The 19,644-nt window shown below is 44.7% G+C and overlaps 1 protein-coding gene across 4 annotated transcripts; it reads right to left on the bottom strand.

The window, feature by feature from the left end:
• Positions 1–1,064: 1,064 nt before the first annotated feature.
• On the bottom strand, positions 1,065–18,145 carry uba5 (ubiquitin-like modifier activating enzyme 5). 4 transcript variants are annotated; one of them, XM_072283769.1, is made up of 12 exons: positions 17,859–18,142; positions 12,829–12,874; positions 12,656–12,745; positions 10,860–10,969; positions 9,656–9,742; positions 8,365–8,449; positions 8,140–8,244; positions 7,702–7,829; positions 6,738–6,873; positions 4,225–4,300; positions 2,518–2,624; positions 1,065–1,387 (listed from the first exon to the last, which is right to left on the bottom strand). In XM_072283769.1, exons 1-12 carry the CDS (start codon positions 18,137–18,139, stop codon positions 1,316–1,318), a joined length of 1,323 nt encoding a protein of 440 aa, XP_072139870.1. In that variant the 5' UTR covers positions 18,140–18,142; the 3' UTR covers positions 1,065–1,315. The 4 variants fall into 4 exon arrangements, with proteins under 4 accessions (XP_072139870.1, XP_072139868.1, XP_072139872.1 ...); XM_072283767.1 differs by having other exon boundaries at positions 1,065–1,391; positions 17,859–18,138; XM_072283771.1 differs by lacking the exons at positions 12,829–12,874; positions 17,859–18,142 and having other exon boundaries at positions 1,065–1,391; positions 12,661–12,747.
• Positions 18,146–19,644: the final 1,499 nt, after the last annotated feature.

A 19,644-nucleotide genomic window follows, 5' to 3' on the forward strand; every position in this document is an offset into this window, starting at 1 on the left:
CAAGAAAGCTCACCTCTGTCCCAGGACATTGACGGACTTTTACCGCTGTACCATTGAGAGCATACTCACCAACTGCATCTCAGTGTGGTATGGCAATTGTCCTCTTTCGGACCGCAAAGCACTCCAGTGTGTGGTGAAAACTGCCCAGCGGATTATCAGCACCCAGTTGCCCACCATTGAGAACGTCTATCATAAAGGCTGCCTGGGCAGAGCGAAAAGCATTATCAGGGATGCATCTCACCCTAACCATGGACTTTTTACTCTCCTCCCATCCGGTAGGCGCTACAGGAGCCTCCGCTCCCGCACCAGCAGGCACAGGAAGAGCTTTTGCCCTGAGGCTGTGACCCTGCTGAACCTCTCATCACAGCGCTAAGCAGTATTGCATCCATGTTGTACCATCTCAGTACTTTTATATTTGTGTACTGTAGCACTTACTTTTTATTCACAGTTATTTTCTAAATAACACTATTCTTTGTATTTCTGGTCAGATGCTAACTGCATTTCATTGGCTTTGTATCTGTACTCGGCACAATGACAATAAAATTGAATCTAATCTCATCTAAATATTGCATTGAAACCACACTTGTTTGTATCATTCAGTTTACTTATCCATGTCAGGACAAGATCCAGCTTTTTCAATGCCTCCTTTCAAATTAACTTCAGGAACTGTACCATCTACAACGTCCTGGAGACTTGTTAATGCTGAAGGTGTCATTGGCCATTGCTGCAACAATCCTTCAGCCTGTTACCAATTATGCTTTTGATGTTGGATCCAAAATGAAACCTTTTTATTTTAATCCTGTAATGATGTTGTTTGAGGAGTCCCTTATGGCACTAAGCCCAGCTCTCTCTCCCCCCGCAACCCTTCAGTAGGAGGGTGGTGCATATGTGGAACAACCTGCCATTGGAAGTGGTGAATGCAGGTTCAATTATATATTTAAGAGAAGTTTGATATGGAGGGCGGTTTCAGGTGCAGGTCCATGGGACTAGACAGAGTCTAGTATGGCACGGACTGTTTGTGCTATAGTATTCTGACTCTTAACACAACCACTGCAGCCATTGTGTTACTTAAGTTTGCAGTTTATTTAAACATACCCTTGACATTTACAACATTGCTTCCGGGGGAATGTAAAATGATAATGAAGTACAGTCACTAAAGCAATAAAATTTCAGAGGACAGGTTTTAAAACAGTACAATTATATTCACCAGCACTGCTGGCTGTGGACACCATGATTCAGATAAGACCCAATGTAGTTTAGGTCATAAGAACTATTCGGTCAACTGGACTGTGAATGGCAAGTAGTTATAACCGCTTCATCGCAGCCATGAGATCCTCCAGGCTCTCGTCTGTCTCTTGAACTGTATCTCCAGTGATGTTAGTATTATCTGTCTAGCAAGAGTACAGAGAAGTAAAATGCAGTCAGTCGCTACAACAACTTCTGGTTACAAGAGGACTACAACACAAGAATACCCACAAAGTGCTGGAGGAATTCAGGCAGCATGTATGGAGGGGAATAAGTAGCCAAGATCGAGCTGAGGCCCTTCATCAGGACTTGATCTGAAACTGCGACTGTCTATACACGCTGCCTGACTTGTCAAGTTTCTCCAGCATTTCGTGTGCGTGTTGCTCAAGATTTCTAGCATCTGCAGTCCCTTGGTTAAACAAAAAAAAAACAATAATTGCATTTGAGCTGATTTTTAACCAGGAATCTGTAGGTCAGTGAGCATAAATTAGCGTAAGTTAAGAGTACAGTAGATGGTACAGCTGTGGCTGACTGAGTTTGCAAGGGCTGAAGGAGGGCTGTTGAAATTTATATAATGTGAAATTTGTTGTTCTGCAGGAACAGTTCAATGCAAAAATAAAATTACAAAAAAAAAGTACCGGTTGTCATTGAGGATCCTTGGATCTATCCTGGGCAATCACCGAAAAGGCACATCAGCAATTCTACGTGTTAGACGTTTGAGATTTGGTACGTCAGCAGAAACAGTTTTCTATGGATGATCGGTGGACAGCACTCCGACTGGTTGCAGTGGAGACTCCATAGTAGGCTGCAGGATCGCAAGAGGCTGGAGAGGGTTGTAAACTCGGGGCACAACCTTCCCAACCACCAAGAATATCTTTAAGAGGCAGTGCCTCGAGGCGACATCCATCACTCAGGACCCTCACCATCCAAATATGCCCTCTTGGTACTTAACTGTTTCTTTTCACTGTACTATCGCAAAACAAACTTCACACTATACAAGTCAGATGAGGCTGCAACAGCAGATGAGCTGAGGCAAGATGAAATCAGATATTAGGGCAAGTCTGACCTCTCAGTGGAGATGACAGTCAAACTGAAGAGGAGGCAAGCCATGATCATCATCAAGCTACCAGCCTAACCTCATAGCAAAGTTCTTGTGTTCTTCAACATTTTGGTCACTGATGTCACCGAAACAAATTGTTCTGAAGGTGTATTTTCCTTAATATTTCTTTTGAGATTCCACAGCATTATTTTAGTATTAATAAATGAACATACCTTAATAGGCACACTGTAAGCTACTGTGATTCCCTCTGGAAGGTCTGGAATACAGCCTGAAGCAGCTTTCAGTTCCTCATCAGAGATCTCAGAAACAAGCTCAATACCTGCAAAAGGACAAGTCCTATATTTTTGCACAGCACCTTTCACAACCTCAGCCTGTTTGCTGCAGCCAACCTGCCTTCAGTTCCGCCAAAGGGGAGCCCATTCTGCAGACGTCCACTATCTCAATCAGCATAGTTTTGACACGTGCTTGGTTCTGGGTGCCAAACTTCTGAAAGGGGAAGGTGCTTGCTGCTGAGCTGCTGCAAATTAACAAACTCCCCACAGACCCACCAACTGATGGCAAAGAGCTGCACTGGCACCTAGCTATAATTTTTTAAACCTGTCAGGCCCCACTTCTGAGTGCCCTTACTTGTGCTTAGGTGGTGACATTTGGGCTTCCAATTTGTCAATCTTCACCTCCCTGTTGGAAAACTATCATGAGCTGGTGAAATTTAACAAGGTAAGACAACTAGATAAGGTTATGCTGGGTGCTTACAGAAAAGACTGATTAGAGGAGTACCATATTGCTGATGGAAAGTCACACTGCAGTAGACATAGCTGCTCACCCACTCTTGTAGGGAAGGTACATTCAAGGCTGGTCCATTGAAACGATAGTGACTCCTGGGATAGAGGAGCTGGGTGATTTGGTAACAGTGGTGCAGTAGAATGTCAAGGTCCTGCTGGAGATGAAGGCGCGTGACACTTCTGTGCCAGCTACCAGCGAACACTGGAATCATCAATGCCCATCCCACATCTGACCTATTGATGGAAGGATAATCACTGATAAAGCAGCTAAAGATTGTTGAGCTTGGACACTGCCTGGAGGAACTCAGTGGGTCAGGCAGCATCTATGGAGGGAAGTGGACAGATGACATTTCAGGTTGAGACCCTTTAACAGGACTGGAAAGAGGTGAGATAACCAGTATAAAAAGATGGGGAGAGAGGTGGATCAAGAGCAGGCAAGATTTTGGTTGATACAGATTAGGGAGGGAGAGTGGAAATGAGAAGAATCATTTCAGGTGATAGGTGGAAGTGAGAGGGTTGAAGATGCAGAGGACAGTAAAGAAAGGAATGTATGGGTGGTGAGCAGAATGAGAGAAGGGGCAGGGTTAGGACTGGCGGGATTAGGAAGAAAGTTGTTTCTGAAAGTTAGTGAAATCTATGTTCATGTTGTCAGGCTGGAGACTGACCAGGTGGATAGGAGGTATTGTTCCTCTAATTTGCATCTGCCCTCGACTTCGCAGTAGAGAAGGTGGTGGACAGAGGTTGGTGCAGGAATGACAAGTGATACTAAAATGGCTAGGCAGTGGGAGATTAGCCAGTGATCCTGGCTTTCGTGGAAGACGGAGATGGTGCTCAATGAGGTCTGGAGTACTGTGGTCATAAGGAAAGCCAAACTGAGAATGTGTTACTTATTTACCCTACACTTGAGACCCACTGATCTTCTGTTATGGGTTATTTTCAGTAGTAGGCTTTCTGCACAACAACATACTGTTTAAATCAGAGGGGTAATTATGTCCTTGCTATTCATTTGATAAGTTTGAGTTTTTCATCTATCCCACCAATCTCTCCCAGGGAGGTACCTACAACTCATTGGGCTTTTGGAACAAATACTAAAATTCCATTGACATCAATGAGGTGAATTATTAAATCTGATCTCACCCCAAACATTATTTTCATGTTTTATCTGTTCTTCCTCCTTCACCAATTTGTCCTTTGGTTGTTCTGTTTCTTTTTCCTGCAAGGCATGGTGGAGAGAGCAAAGAATAAATATCAACTTTTCCATTCATCACTTTCAAATCCCAGGCAAATAGGAGTCTGTATGCAAGGATGCCATGTGAACAACTCTGGTGCCTTGTGGCACAAGACCTTGAAAGGACAGGAAATGGACAACCACCACAAAGGGTAATGGAAAGGGGATGGTGAGGGGGCTCCCCTAAGGTATAATGGACAATTTTTTTTATGCTGTTTCTAACCAACCCGGCTCTCCTCTTATCCTATGTAAACAGGTCTTTTTTCCAAAACTCTGCTGCCAGTAGCATTGAGTGCTGTTTTTGGCCTAAGCTGACTCCCTGTTAAATGAGGTTTAAAATTGACATGCTTGTTTCAAATCTCTTGTGTGTAATCTGCAACACCAGAGCCGCACCCCCAAGTTTTCAAACAGTGTGCCTCTGTTAGCAAAGGACCTCACACTGTGGAACTCCCCATTTACCTTTTACCTGTTCATCTGTGGCAATTTTACACGAGGAAACCCAGTCTTGCCAGTTACCTGTCCAAATTCCTCGTGTGAATTAATGTGAATTTTTTTGATAATGCTCCCTTAAATGCATTGCGATATTTTCTACTGAAAAGTGCATTTGTTTAGCAGCTGTAGTGACTGCCATCAATAGAGTGGGTTTACATGGTGTCTGGGACTAGGATGGGGATCACTCAATACCCAGTCTTCAGGAGTATGATAAAAGCATACCAGTTCTGTTTGCACTGCCAAAGGACAGCAGAATGGTTGTCCATTGAGCAACTTTTGTTTGAGTGTCTTTGGCATCAAATGGCCACACCCTCCCAATAAAATGATGAAAAAAAACCCCACCTTAGCCATAATGCAGTGGATCCCTGAATTAGATTAAGTAATGAACAATGTGCTGCTATGGATAGGTGAGTCTGAATGATTTTTGTTTATTACAGAATCCCACGTGCCACTCATGGCTCACTGGGTCCCACTCTAACTCCAGAGACCTCAGCACTCAGACCAGGGCTGACAATCCAGTTGCAACAATACAGAGTTGCACTCTCTCAGCTGTTGGATGAAATATGAAATCAAGGACATTCTGCCCTCTGCTGGACATAAAATACCCCCAGGTTCACAAAGATATATAGACAGCTCTGCAATTGGCCTCTCAGCCCATCGACATCAAGTACCCACTTACACCAATTCTATTTTCCACCATTCATTAGTGGCCTTCTCTGCAGCTGCTGCCTTCATCAGGACCTGGTGAAGGGTCTCAGCCCGAAATGTCGACTATTTACTCTTCCATAGATGCTGCGTAGCCTGCCGAGTTCCTCCAGCATTTTGTGCATGGTTTCAGGGCCACCATGATGTTGAACCCTTCATCTGCATCTAATTCTTTATAAGGTGCCCTCACCCCATCTCCACCCTTCTCCTTGCTCTTGGGCTCCCTCTTCCAGCCTTTTACCATCTCTTAACCTTTTCATTTCCGGCTCCAAACATTTCAAAACCTACAAGTAGTGCGTATGGCCCAGTCCATCATGGGTAAAGCCTTCCCCACCATTAAGCACATCTACAAAGAGCGAACGATGTCGCAGGAAAGCATCAAGGATCCCCACCAACCTTGGCCATGTTCTCTTCTTGCAGCTGCCATCAGGAAGGAGATACAAGAGCCTCAGGACCCACACCACCAACTCCTCACTAAGAGGCTCCTAACCAGAGGGGCCCTAGCAGAGAGATTTAAAACGTCCTTAGCTATACACGAGTTGCAAGAGGTATATAAAATTGAGGGGTATAGATTGGGTAAATGCAAGCAGACTTTCCACTGAGGCTGGGTGAGACTAAAACTAGAGGTCATGGGTTAAGGGTGAAAGGTGAAATGTTTAAGAGGAACATGAAGAGGAATCCCTTCACTCAGGGGATGGTGAGAGTGTGGAATGAGCTGCCAGCAGATGTGGTAGATGGGGGTCTGATTTCAACATTTAAGAGAAATTTGGATAGAGACATGGATAGGAGGGGGATGGAGGGCTGTGGCGGAGTCCGGGTGCAGGTTGGTGGGATGTAAATTAATAGTTTGGCACGTACTAGATTGGCCAAAGGGCCTGTTTCTGTGCTATAATGTTCTAGGACTTACTGTCCATTTTTTTCCTTGGATGCTGTCTGACCTGCTTAGTTCCTTCAGTTTCTTGTTTGTTGCTTGCTTAGGCTTCTTTGCTCCAAGGTGCTGGATTTCGAGGCACGGCAGGGATACTTTCCGTGGTGTTTTGACTGGTTTGTATCCCTCAACTATTCCCAAACATTATTTGGTCACTGTCATGTTGTTCAGGAGATTGACATATGCAAATTACTGAGAACTTAACTAGCTTAATAAGTCCCAAAAGTTGCCATTGAAGTGAAAGTGTGTCTTACTTTCCTTGGGTAGTAAGTGCTCTATTACTCGAGTGAGGCTCACCTTGTACTCTTTCTGGCGGAGTCTGCAAATTTGATCATCACAGTTTGGATTTGGCTTCATCATCATTGTTGGGAAAAAATCTTGCATTGCATTGTAACCCAGATAATAACTCACAGAACCAAAGCCCAAAAGGTACCTTGGAAAGGTAAGAGGAAATAAAAAAACAAGTAACTCATTAAACAACTGGAGGACAAACTTTCAGATTGGGCTGAATTTCATTGTTTGAGTCATGTTTGATGCCAGTAGCTCAGGGGTCCCCTACCTTTTTTGCAACGCGGACCGGCCGACTGAGGGGGGCGCAGGTGGTGTTCAAGTAGGGTTGCCAACTTTCTCACTCCCAAATAAAGGACAAAAGTAGCAGTCAAATATGGGACACTTGTGTTTACCCCGAGAATTACTACCATGATCATGAAGCCTTGCGCGGGCACCTGTGTGCGCATGCGTGTACGTGCCCATTTTTTTCCCTACAAATTAGTTTTGGCGTAATCTTCCCGATTCTGTTCAGTGAAATTACTGTACATACATTATTTCTACTTTATATAAGCTGTGTATTTATATCATTCCTGCTTTTACTATATATGAGTGTTATTTTAGGTTTTGTGTGTTATTTGGTATGATTTGGTAGTCTATTTTTTGGGTCTGGGAATGCTCAAAAATTTTTCCTGTATAAATTAATGGTAATTGCTTCTTCGTTTTACGCCATTTCGGCTTACGAACGGTTTCATAGGAATGCTGTACATTAGTGGGGGGAAATACGGGACGTCCCGGCTAATACGGGACAGTTGTCAACCCTATGTTCCAAGTTCAACAGTGCGTGACAGGGAATGAGGAAAGGTGCAGCTGACTCATATCGTTTCGTATCGCCAAATCATATCGTTTCCTCGCGGCCCAGTGGTTGGGAACCACTGCAGTAATTAACATGCTGCTGTGTTAGAGCAAGAAAAGCTACTCATTACTTACTTACTTCAGGACATTCTGTACAAGAAGGCCTGCCACCACTGCCATGGTGGTGGGGAGACTGGCTGCACAGACCCCCTCACGTTTCAGCGTCTTCTCATCAATGTTCGCAGCCACGACAAGTGGGGGTGCACACTGCAAAAGGAGCAAATGCCAGGCATCACAAAGACCAGTCACCAGGACAATCTAGATATGAACAGTAACCTTCACGCATGGGCCGCAATTCCTCTCACCCCAGGCAACCAGCATTTTAACAACTCACACTGCACTTGACATTGAATGGCACTACCACTGTTTTCTGCAGACCCTTGTGTCTCGATTAACAGATGCAGCATTTCCTTTGCAGAAGCTCAGTATAGCCTATGTCTAGGAAGCCAGTAAATTCTGCAATCCAAGGACTTATTTGCAATAATGAAAAGCAATGTGATGAACAACACTGACATACCGCAAAACAGGCCGTTTCTCCTGGAATGAGAAGCTGTATATGTCCCGAGACTGCATTTTCACTGACCCCAGACTCCATCCACACCTGAGCAAGCTCATTGCAAGCCTAGACAAAATGAGGAAATCTTCAAACACTGTCTTAAAGCAAGTCATTAACTTCAGTTGACAGAATGAAACTACTGTTTCAGTGGCACTAGGAATCTTGGATTAAATAATATGAACTCACAGTGTTTATTGTCATACGGGCTTCAAAGTTGTCGACACAGCTCAGTACCAGATCCACAGGCTTCCCTTCACCTAACCCACCATTCCTAATTGGAATTAAGACAGTATCGAGTTAGTATCCTTTGTCAGGGACTGATTGAGATCAGCATCTTACCTTATTGGCGAGATCTGTGCCAAACTGGCGATTCCTCTGAAACAGAAAGTGAAATCCTAAAAAGAACCCAAGTAAAAGCATTCAGCCCTCATATCTGCACTGTATGCAACAGTCACAGCTCCACTTAGTCACGCAAATCACCTGGTCTGCTCATACGCTGATCTCTTCCCTGCACAATTTCCTAAATATCCAGAAATCTGTGGGCATCAGCACTGAATATTCTCGGTGTCTGAGCTGCTACAGCATCTTGAGCACAGAATTCCCAAGACTCACCACCAGTCTGAGAGATATCATCCCTGCATCTACCCCGCTAACCCTCAATTGAATCCCAAGTGCTTTAATGCTCTTTGAAATTAAAGAAAGTTAAATGTGTCAGAATGTAAATTTACTCCATGTACTAATCCAAGAGACCTCTAAGGGCTATTCAAGAGGGGTTAGATCTTTTCCAAAAAGGCATATGGTATTTTGCATGCAAAATTTGGCCCAACTGGCATTTACAAGCACAAGAAAGTAGCAGGAACAGATTGCCAGTCCCCTCGATCCTGTCCCTCCATTCAATATGATAATGTCCAATCTATACAGGCTTCAATTCCTCCAATGCGCCAGATCTCCATGTTCTTCAATCTCTTACATTTATAAACCTTCACTTAGCCTCCAGAACTTTTTAGGGAAGGGACTTCCAGAGATTCGCTACCCCCTGAAAAGAAATTTCTACATATTCTGGTTAAAAAGGCTGGTACCCTATCTTCTAATTAAGTTTTCTTATTTAAGCCTCACCTAGTGAAAACATTGATGTGTCGTTATGTTCCACAAGTTTCCCGTTGATTTCATTTACTCTGTTCCCTACATTCTCAAGTGCCTTTTTAGTCTCTGTTTAACATCTTTTTGTTTTAATCAACCTGGTGGAAACAAACTCAACACTAGTAAAGAATTTCCACCCATGTCCCCATTGGACGCCATGTACTTATTGATTGACCATAGTTATGCCCTTCTCTGAAAATGGAAACTCTCTGGAGTGGCCAAACAGTGTTTGAAGATATATCTGAAACATGCAGAGAAAGAGCTATAAATAGTCAGTAGCACAGTCACCTTCCATGGACAGAGAAGCAAAATGTCTATTATTAGTCACAAACCTAACCTGATTCGATCCATGAAATGCTGAAAGTTGTTCATTGTTGTAATATTGTAGTTATGAACTTCAAACTCAACATCAGGATTAATGTTCCTGTAAATTCAAAGACAGGAAATCGACATTCAGTTCCTGATAGATTGTGTAAAAACATTAGTGACCTTATTATACATACAAATCAGCAGGAGTGTATCATTCAAGCGTGCTCTGCCATTAGACACAATCACAGATGATTCTGTCTCAGTATCATATTCCCATCCTCTCCCTATTGCCCTTGATGTCTTTACCGTCTGGAAGATGGCACCGTAGTGTAGCTGTTGGCAGAATGCTACTGTAGTGCCAGCGGCCCAGGTTCAATTCCGTATCTGTCTGTATGTTCTCATGTCACATTCCAAAGGCATCAGTAGCAGTAGGTTAATTGACCGTGGCACAGGCTCCATGGGCCAGTAGGCCCTGTGACCATGCTGGAGCATTATATTATTAAGTCTTATTTTCTTTGTTTTATAAATATTTTCAGGAATGGACTCTTGTGGAGAATTCCATTGGTTCACCAGTCCCTTACCCATCAAGTATTCGCCCACCTTTGTACTAAAATGTCAAAGACTCTGCTTCCACCGCCCTTGGAGACTTCCTTGCCTCATCTCCATCTTAAAGAGGTAACCCCTTATTTTCAAACCACTAGTTCCAGATTCTTTGACAAATAGTAACATCCCTTCTACATCTCCCTGGCCCCCAACAAGTCTTCTTGGGATCTTGTTTTACAAGCAAATCTCCCTCTCTCTAATGAACACCAGCCAATACAATTCTAGCTTGTCCAACCTTTCCTTAAAGACAACCTGTCCATTGCAGATAATTAGTTGTGTAAACCTGCTGAAATGCATATACATCCTAACATATGGAGACCAATACTGCCCACATCATTCAGATGATATCTGACTGGTACCTTAACTAAAGCATCACATCCTAATTTTGCATTCAGTTGCTCCAGTAGCAAACTGTAATTAACTTTACTTGTTAATTGCTGTAACTACATGTTAACTCTTTTAATAAAATGATGCACCACGTCACCCACACTCTCTGCTCTCTATCACCATTTAGATGATAGGCTTCTATTTTCCTGCTGAATTGGATGAGTCACAGCTTCCCCACACTGTATCTGACTTGCCACTCGTTCAGCTGACAAGCCCGTAGTGATAACCGTGCAGAGCTTTACCTCAGAGTGCACTTTGCTGCTTCCACTTTGCTTAGTCCAGCCTGGTGAGGCTGGAAGAACAGTCGGTTCATATTGGCCAGTTCCACTTTGTCATAATCAAATAGCAAAAGCTGCAAATTGCAAAAGTAAAGTAATCAATGACTGAATTTACTCAAACCCCTCCAAAAATCTAGTTACAAGCTCCTCAGATCAAGGCGTGTAATGCTATACTCCAGCAAGTTAATAGACCAGATGTAAATTTCCAGGCTGTCACCGTATCAGGTCAATGATTAATAGTGAATTATGATGATTAAGTAACTGCTCCACTCCCATGTACACGAGCATTAAAGCAACCAGTACAAATGGGTGTCAACATGGCTCATGGGGGTTGTTATTGTCAGTGATTTTTTTCTGGGTGATTAATGAAATATATTCCACTTATGCTTAACATATACAACACAACCTTCACATAGTGAAACTAAAGATGATGTTTCATAGCAGTTACCAAAAAAAAGCACTAAGCCACACTGGGAGATAGTAGATGTCCAAAAGTTTGGTCAAAGCAGTTTTAAGGAGCATCTTAAAAGGAAGAAATAAGGAGGAGAGGAAACTCTATCGCTGAAGGCATAGCAATCTGTAGTGAAGCAATTACATTTGTGATATTCTTAAACTTAAACCAAAATGATCAGAAAGAACAGGGTTAAAGAGTAAATGGGAACAGGTACAACTCAGCTCACAGGACAAGATTGTGATGACAAATTTAGAAGGTATAATGAGGGAGGCCATCTTGGAGTACACTGGAATATTTTCCAGACATTCATAAAGATGGATGAGGTTTCTGCAGCTGTTCACTGAGATCACATTTGATACCAAGTTGGAAATAATTAGTCGTTGCCATGATTTAAAGTAGCTGTAACACTAGTTTGGCCACATCTAAGCATTGTGCCCTGTTCTTGCCATCACGCTTTAGGAAATATGTAAAAGGTTTAGAGAGGATGCAGAAGAATTTTACCAAAGTTGATTCCTAAGATGAGAGGCATTAGTTCTGTAGACTGGAGAAACACCATTGTTCTCCTTGGAGCAGAGAAGAGCTTGTGAGAGATTTAAAACTGTGGAAGGTATAGACAGTCAGAAACTACTGTTCCAGAACAAGGACACAAAATAGAGGTGACTGGTTAAAGAACCAAATGTGAAATGGGGCCACTGGGGAAAGTACTGGAGGTAGATTCAATCCCAGAATTCAGGTAACAGCTGGATAAGAATCTGCAAGGAAAGAACTTGCTGAGGTAGGGGAAAAGGTGGTGATACTTTCACACTGGAACAAAACTGGGTTCAGATCCTCCAGATGCTTTTCTTTCATAATGCACAGTGTACTGTTAATTGAGTGCTAATAAATCATCATTTTATTACTAAGAACTCAGTGAAACTTCTTCAAACAAATATACATTTATCTCCTAAAAAGCAGTATCATATTATGACCTCAAAATATGCAAACATTTTAAAGAACACAAGTGTCTTCTGCTCAACTTGTATTCAGCCATTCAGAATCAGGTTGAGGGCAAATTTCTTTGTACACTGTACTGGTAATATTTGGTTTTCCCTAAACCAGAGGATCTGTGGATGTGTAGTCATTGCTCATTCTCAAAGGTGAAGAAGATCGATTTTGAAACAGATTGAGAAAATGCCTGAGTAAGGCCAAACACAGCAATGCCCGACCGTGGCCAGTTCCTGCTTCTTTAATTTATACAGAATGGTCTGTCAGCCTTTCCCCTCTGTGGTCACAGGATGAAGATCAAAAGAAAGAAAGCTTGCATTACCTTACCAATGCCACATCTTGTCAACATTTCAGCCGTCACACTGCCAACGCCACCAACACCCACGACTGCCACTGCAAACTGACGGATTTTCTGTTTTCAGAGAATGCCAGTCAGACATCATTTTAGTCAAAACATCCAAAAGCAACATGATGACATTTACAAATCCATCTCACCTCATAATCTTCAACAATACCCATTCTCTTCAGAGCCATTAGCCGGCTAAATTAAATAGAAAAATAATGAAACAAGTGAAATGTAGCACAAACTTTCATCACCATTCTCAAGTAGTACCCGAGTTTCTTCAGGGTTCCCACTTCAGTGGCCATCAGTCATGATTTTGTTCACTATTGTTAAAGACCAGTTAAGAAACAGTTACAAACAAAGAAAAGTTGTGGAAAATATTTATTATTAAAATCTTCATATTGTAGACCATACTAGCAGGAAAAAAAACATGAGCAGCACCTCAACTTTTTGACAAGGTACTGGGGAATATTTTGTGTAAAGGGTTGATATATCAAAGAGAAATGAAGTTATTCAAACAGGAAGAACTCTGACTGTAAACATTTAGTATAGTTAACTGTGCAGAATGCAGAACCCTGACCAATCAGAATGCATGGCAGCACATTGACAAAACAGTCATCACTAACTGACCTGTTGTCTGTCCCTCAGTCTTCAATGAATCGGGTTTTGGAAACGTTCGCTGCGATCAGTCAAACAGAATCAAAGAACCTTTAAGCCATTCATTCCATTGTGCCTGAGCTACCTCAAGGGGTTGTCTCATGATACCCTATGACCCGAACAGCAAACCCACACTAATAGTTCAGTATTCATAGATAATTCCTGTGGGGATAGGGTGAGAGCGGAGAGGAACAAAACTGTGCAAGTGTAGTATATCACATTAGAATGATTTGATTGCATGGGAAATACCCATACTGAAAGAGGATTGTGAAGTGAAACAAAGAATCTTAACTCTGAACACTAACTGCTGGCATAAAGCAGTATTTCGAAGAAATTGCGTTATATTTTTGCTTGATGCAGCAAAAAACTAAATGAATTGCAGTGAATGCCACATAATGTAGGTAAATAATAACTGTTGTTAAACACTCTCCTAAAGAGAATAGGTCTCCAGCTATGACCCCTGACCCAATTTCCCTGTTGTGTAATTTGTACAAGTATAGACCACAAGACATAGAAACAGAATTAGGCCATTCCATCATGGCAGATCCCGGATCCCACTTAACCCCATACATCTGTTTTCTTGCCATATACTTTGATGCCCTGACCAATCAGGAAACATCAACTTTTGCCTTAAATAAACCCATGGAATTGCCTCCACCACAGTCTGTTACAGAGCATACCACAGATTCACTACTCCCTGGCTAAAAAAATTCCTCCTTACCTCTGTTCTAAAAGGTCACCCATCAATTTTGAGGTTGTGCCCTCTAGTTCCGGACACCCCCACCATATCCACCCTATCTAGTCCTTTCAACGTTCGATAGGTTTCAATGAGATCCCCACACATTCTTCTAAATTCCAGTGAGTACAGGCCCAAAGCTGCCAAACACTTCTCATATGTTAACCCCTTCATTCACCGAATCATCCTTGCAAACCTTCTCTGGACTCTCTCCAATAACACATCCTTTCTGAGATATGGGGCCCAAAACTGTTGACAGTACTCCAAGAGCGGCCTGATTAGTGTCTTACAAAGCTTCAGCATTATCTCCTCGCTTTTATATTCTATCCCCCTTGAAATAAATGCTAACATTACATTTGCCTTCTTCACCACAGACTCAACATGTAAATCAACCTTCTGGAAGTCCTGCACATGGACTCCAAAGTCCCTCTGCACCTCTGATATTTGAACCTTCTCCCCATGAAGACAATAGTCGGCCCTATTGTTCCTTTAACAAAAATGCATTACCGTACATTTCCCAACACTCTATTCCATCATTTTGCCCATTCTTGCAATCTAAGTCCTTCTGCAATCGTATTGCTTCCTCAGTACTACCTACCCCTCCACCTATCTTATCATCCGCAAACTTTGCAACAAAGCCATCAATTCCCTTATCCAAATCATTGACAAACAATGTGAAAAGTAGTGGTCTTTTACATTAGCTCCCTAATAAGATTTGGGTTATTACACAACACCCAATCTAAGATAGCCTTTCCCCAAGTAGGCTCAAGCACAAGCTGTTCTAAAAAGCCACCTCATAAGCATTCAACAAATTCCCTCTCTTACGATCTGACACCAACTTGATTTTCCCAATCCCCTTGCATATTGAAGTCCTCCATTACAATTGTGTCATTATCCTTATCACATGCCTTTTCTAGCACCCTTTGCAATCTCAACCCCACATCTTGGCTACGTAATTCCCATGTTTCTTAATTCCACCCACAAAGATTCAACATTCTCTGATCCATGTCATCTCTTTCTAAAGATGTAATTCCATCTATTACCAACAGAGCCACACCACCACCTTTGCCTTCCTGGTGTCCTTTCAATACAAAGTATATTGTTTGATGTTAAGCTCCCAACTATCAGCCATTACTCAGTGATGACCACAACGTCACACCGATCAATCTGTAACTGCACCACGAGTTTGTCCACTTCATTCTGAATGCTACGCACATTTAAGTACAGTACAACACCCTCAGTCCTGCTTTCTTTGCTTTTTGAATTTTGCCTCTGTGGTACAATTCAACTCCACTCTGTCTGCATTTGTACCCAGTCATTGGCTTGTCCTTCCTAACATTCATGTTACACCCATCATCTACTTGTAACCTGCTGTCTCACCCTCAGCTCTATCATCCTGTTACCCATCCCCCTGCCATATTAGTTTAAACCACTCCCAACAGCTCAGCCGGCAAGAATATTGGTCTTCCTCGGATTCAAGTGCAACCCGTCCCTGCCCCAGAAGAGGTCCCAATTATTCAGAAATCTGAATCCCTGCCCCCATTCCAATTCTTCAGGCACACATTTACCTGCCACCTCACTCTATTCCTATCCTCACTGTTGCGTGGCACAGGCAGCAATCCTGAGATTACTACCCTTGAGGTCCTGTGTCTCAGCTTCCTTCCTAACTCCCTGTAGTTTGTTTTCCAGGACCATCTCCCTTTTTCTACCCATGTCGTTGGTACCAATATGTACCATGACTTCTGGCTGCTCACCTTCCCTTTTCAGGTTATTGTGGATGTGTTCAGAAACACCACAAACCCTGGCACCTGGGAGGCAAATGACCATCAGTGTTTCTTTGATGTATTCACAGAATCACCCATCTGTCCCCCTAACTTTGAGCATAGAACATAGAATAGTACAGCACATTATAGGCCCTTCAGCCCACAATGTTGTGCCGACTCTCAAACCCTGCCTCCCATATAACCCCCCACCTTAGATTCCTCCATATACCTGTCTAGTAGTCTCTTAAACTTCACTAGTGTATCTGCCTCCACCACTGACTCAGGCAGTGCATTCCACACACCAACCACTCTCTGAGTAAAAAACCTTCCTCTAATATCCCCCTTGAACTTCCCACCCCTTACCTTAAAGCCATGTCCTCTTGTATTGAGCAGTGGTGCCCTGGGGAAGAGGTACTGGCTATCCACTCTATCTATTCCTCTTAATATCTTGTATACCTCTATCATGTCTCCTCTCATCCTCCTTCTCTCCAAAGAGTAAAGCCCTAGCTCCCTTAATCTCTGATCATAATGCATACTTTCTAAACCAGGCAGCATCCTGGTAAATCTCCTCTGTACCCTTTCCAATGCTTTCACATCCTTCCTATAGTGAGGCGACCAGAACTGGACACAGTACTCCAAGTGTGGCCTAACCAGAGTTTTATAGAGCTGCATCATTACATCACGACTCTTAAACTCTATCCCTCGACTTATGAAATCTAACACCCCATAAGCTTTCTTAACTACCTTATCCACCTGTGAGGCAACTTTCAGGGATCTGTGGACATGTACCCCCAGATCCCTCTGCTCCTCCACACTACCAAGTATCCTGCCATTTACTTTGTACTCTGCCTTGGAGTTTGTCCTTCCAAAGTGTACCACCTCACTTCTCCAGGTTAAACTCCATCTGCCACTTCTCAGCCCACTTCTGCATCCTATCAATGTCTCTCTGCAATCTTCGACTATCCTCTACACTATCTACAACACCACCAACCTTTGTGTCGTCTGCAAACTTGCCAACCCACCCTTCTACCCCTAGTTCCCTACCCCTCTGAGCCACCGGGACAGACTTAGTGCCAGACGTGTGGCCAGTGTTACTTCCCCCCTTCTCACAACAGTACACAAAATACTTAGGACCATTTCCGTGGTTAATGCAACAAGGCCAGGGGATTATCGGGGATTTAATAGACAGAGTACATGTATATATTGTGATGCCCTTCTTTTGCTTCTTGCGATGATATCAGACCTTCCAGAAAACCCCGCCCATTATGCCTCACAACACTTTTTCTGCTCTCCCTTGCAACTAATTAACAAAAAAAAACAGGAAAAAGATAAAAATGCTTTGGTTTGTACGTTTTCTTTCAAGCTCTTCCTAAACATACTCTCATTGCCATTATTGACTCGCACAAGGTCTCCACCTGCTTCTCACTTCTACTCTCCTGCGTTTTTCCTCCGCAGCTGTCAGGAAACATCTGCAACCATTTTAAGGTCTGTGATCACTCCTTGTATATTTCAGTATCTACCTGCAGTCTTTTGCACATAATTACAGCCTTTCCCAGTTTCAACTACACATCATCTACTGCTACTATTTGAAAACTTTCCCCTCAATACTGTTACTTTATATTACATCCCATTCTCAGCAGCCGGAGAAAACCCACACACTCCACGGGGAGGGACAAGAAACTCCTTACAGATGACGCTGGAATTGAATCCCTAACTCTGGCCCTCCAAGCTGAAATAAGGTGGGGGGGGGGCGCTTATGTCTCTGCCTTAAATCTCGGACTCTCACTGCCAGCAAACTGTCCTGGACACGGCGCTGTCACCAAACAGCAACTCTGTAAAAGCAGCCAGCTTTATAAAACAGTCCCAGCACAATCCCACTGCCAGCATCATTCCACCTCCGTTCATTCCCCCCACACCCACCATCCTCCGCTCTCCGCACGAAATCCCACCGGCTTCGCTCATACATCCTCCCCACCATTTACTCCCCCAGTTACCACAGTCAGGATGCCATGCCCTGCACTGTCACCTGTATGGGTTGGAGTCCACTACCTCCGCACTCATCGGGAGCAGAGACCGGCGACCCGGCTGCTCCCCATCGGCCGCCATCGCACCACCCCTACCGCCACCGGGCTCTGGTGTCACAACGATAATCGCCCCGCGACAGTACAAGGGTTCCGCCCGCCGGCGGAAGGGAAAGAGCTCGGACAAGACGAGCGTCACCGGTCGGCGAGTCCGCGTCACGTCATCGCCGACAGAGCAAAGGAGGGACGTGGCGGCACTCGAGTGGCCGGCGGACCCAGTCCGCATCCCGGACAGACTCAGCCCTTCCCCCGGACAGATCCTCCCCTTCCCCAGGATAGAACCTCCCTATCCCCCCTCGGATCGACTCACCCCTTCCCCCAGGATAGATCGTCTCCTTCCCCAGGATAGATCCTCCTTATCCCCCCCCCCGATAGACACTCCCCTTCCCCAGGATAGATCCTCCCTATACCCCCTCGGATAGACACTCCCCTTCCCCCAGGATAGATCCTCGTCCCCTCCGATAGACACTCCCCTTCCCCAGGATAGATCCTCCCTATCCCCCTCCGACAGACTCACCCCTTCCCCCAGGATAGATCCTCCCCTTCCCCAGGATAGATCCTCCCTATCACACCCCCGACAGACTCACACCTTCCCCCAGGATAGACACTCCCCTTCCCCAGGATAGATTCTCCCTATCCCACTCCGATAGACATTCCCCTTCCCCAGCATAGATCCTCCCCTTCCCCAGGATAGATCCTCCCTATCCACCCCCGATAGACACTCCCCTTCCCCCGGGACAGATCCTCCCCTTCCCCCGGGACAGATCCTCCCCTTCCCCAGGATAGATCCTCCCTATCCCCCTCCGACAGACTCACCCCTTCCCCCAGGATAGATCCTCCCCTTCCCCAGGATAGATCCTCCCTATCCCACTCCGATAGACATTCCCCTTCCCCAGCATAGATCCACCCCTTCCCCAGGATAGATCCTCCCTATCCCCCCTCGGATATACTCACCCCTTCCCCCAGGATAGATCCTCGTCCCCTCCCATAGACACTCCTCTTCCCCAGCATAGATCCTCCCCTTCCCCAGGATAGATCCTCCCTATCCCCCCTCGGATATACTCACCCCTTCCCCCAGGATAGATCCTCGTCCCCTCCAATAGACACTCCCCTTCCCCAGCATAGATCCTCCCCTTCCCCAGGATAGATCCTCCTCCACTCGGATCAATACTCCCCGCCCCTAGGATAAATCCTCCTCCCTTGGATAGCCACGCCCTTTCCCCCAGGATAGATCCTCCCTATCCCCCCCCACTCGGATAGATCCTCCCCTTCCCCAGGATAGATCCTCCTCCCCTCGGATCGATACTCCCCTTCCCCAGGATAGATCCTCCCTATCCCCCCTCGGATAGACTCACCTCTTCCCCCGGGATACATCCTCCCCTTCCCCAGGATAGATCCTCCCTATCACACCCCCGATAGACACTCTCCTTCCCCCAGGATAGATCTTCCTTATCCCTCCCCTCAGATACACACTCCCCTTCCCCAGGATAGATCCTCCTCCCCTCGGATAGACACTCCCCTTCCCGAGGATAGATCCTTCCCTTCCCCAGGATAGATCCTCCCTATACCCCTCCGATAGACACTCCCCTTCCCCCGGGACAGATCCTCCCCTTCCCCAGGATAGATCCTCCCTATCCCCCTCCGATAGACACTCCCCTTCCCCCGGGACAGATCCTCCCATTCCCCAGGATAGATCCTCCCTATCCCCCTCGGATAGACACTCCCCTTACC

Source organism: Mobula birostris, chromosome 19, assembly GCF_030028105.1.
Source record: "Mobula birostris isolate sMobBir1 chromosome 19, sMobBir1.hap1, whole genome shotgun sequence".
NCBI classification, from domain to species: domain Eukaryota; kingdom Metazoa; phylum Chordata; class Chondrichthyes; order Myliobatiformes; family Myliobatidae; genus Mobula; species Mobula birostris.

What these genes read in the sequence shown, in the direction of transcription:
- uba5 (XM_072283769.1), bottom strand. Translation starts at nt 18,139, where the DNA reads ATGCGGACTGGGTCCGCCGGCCACTCGAGTGCCGCCACGTCCCTCCTT. An exon ending in CATTTCATGGATCGAATCAG is followed by an intron (nt 8,450 to 9,655) that starts GTTAGGTTTGTG and finishes AATTCCAATTAG; the next exon opens with GAATGGTGGGTTAGGTGAAG. An exon ending in ACATGAAAATAATGTTTGGG is followed by an intron (nt 2,625 to 4,224) that starts GTGAGATCAGAT and finishes GTCCTTTTGCAG; the next exon opens with GTATTGAGCTTGTTTCTGAG.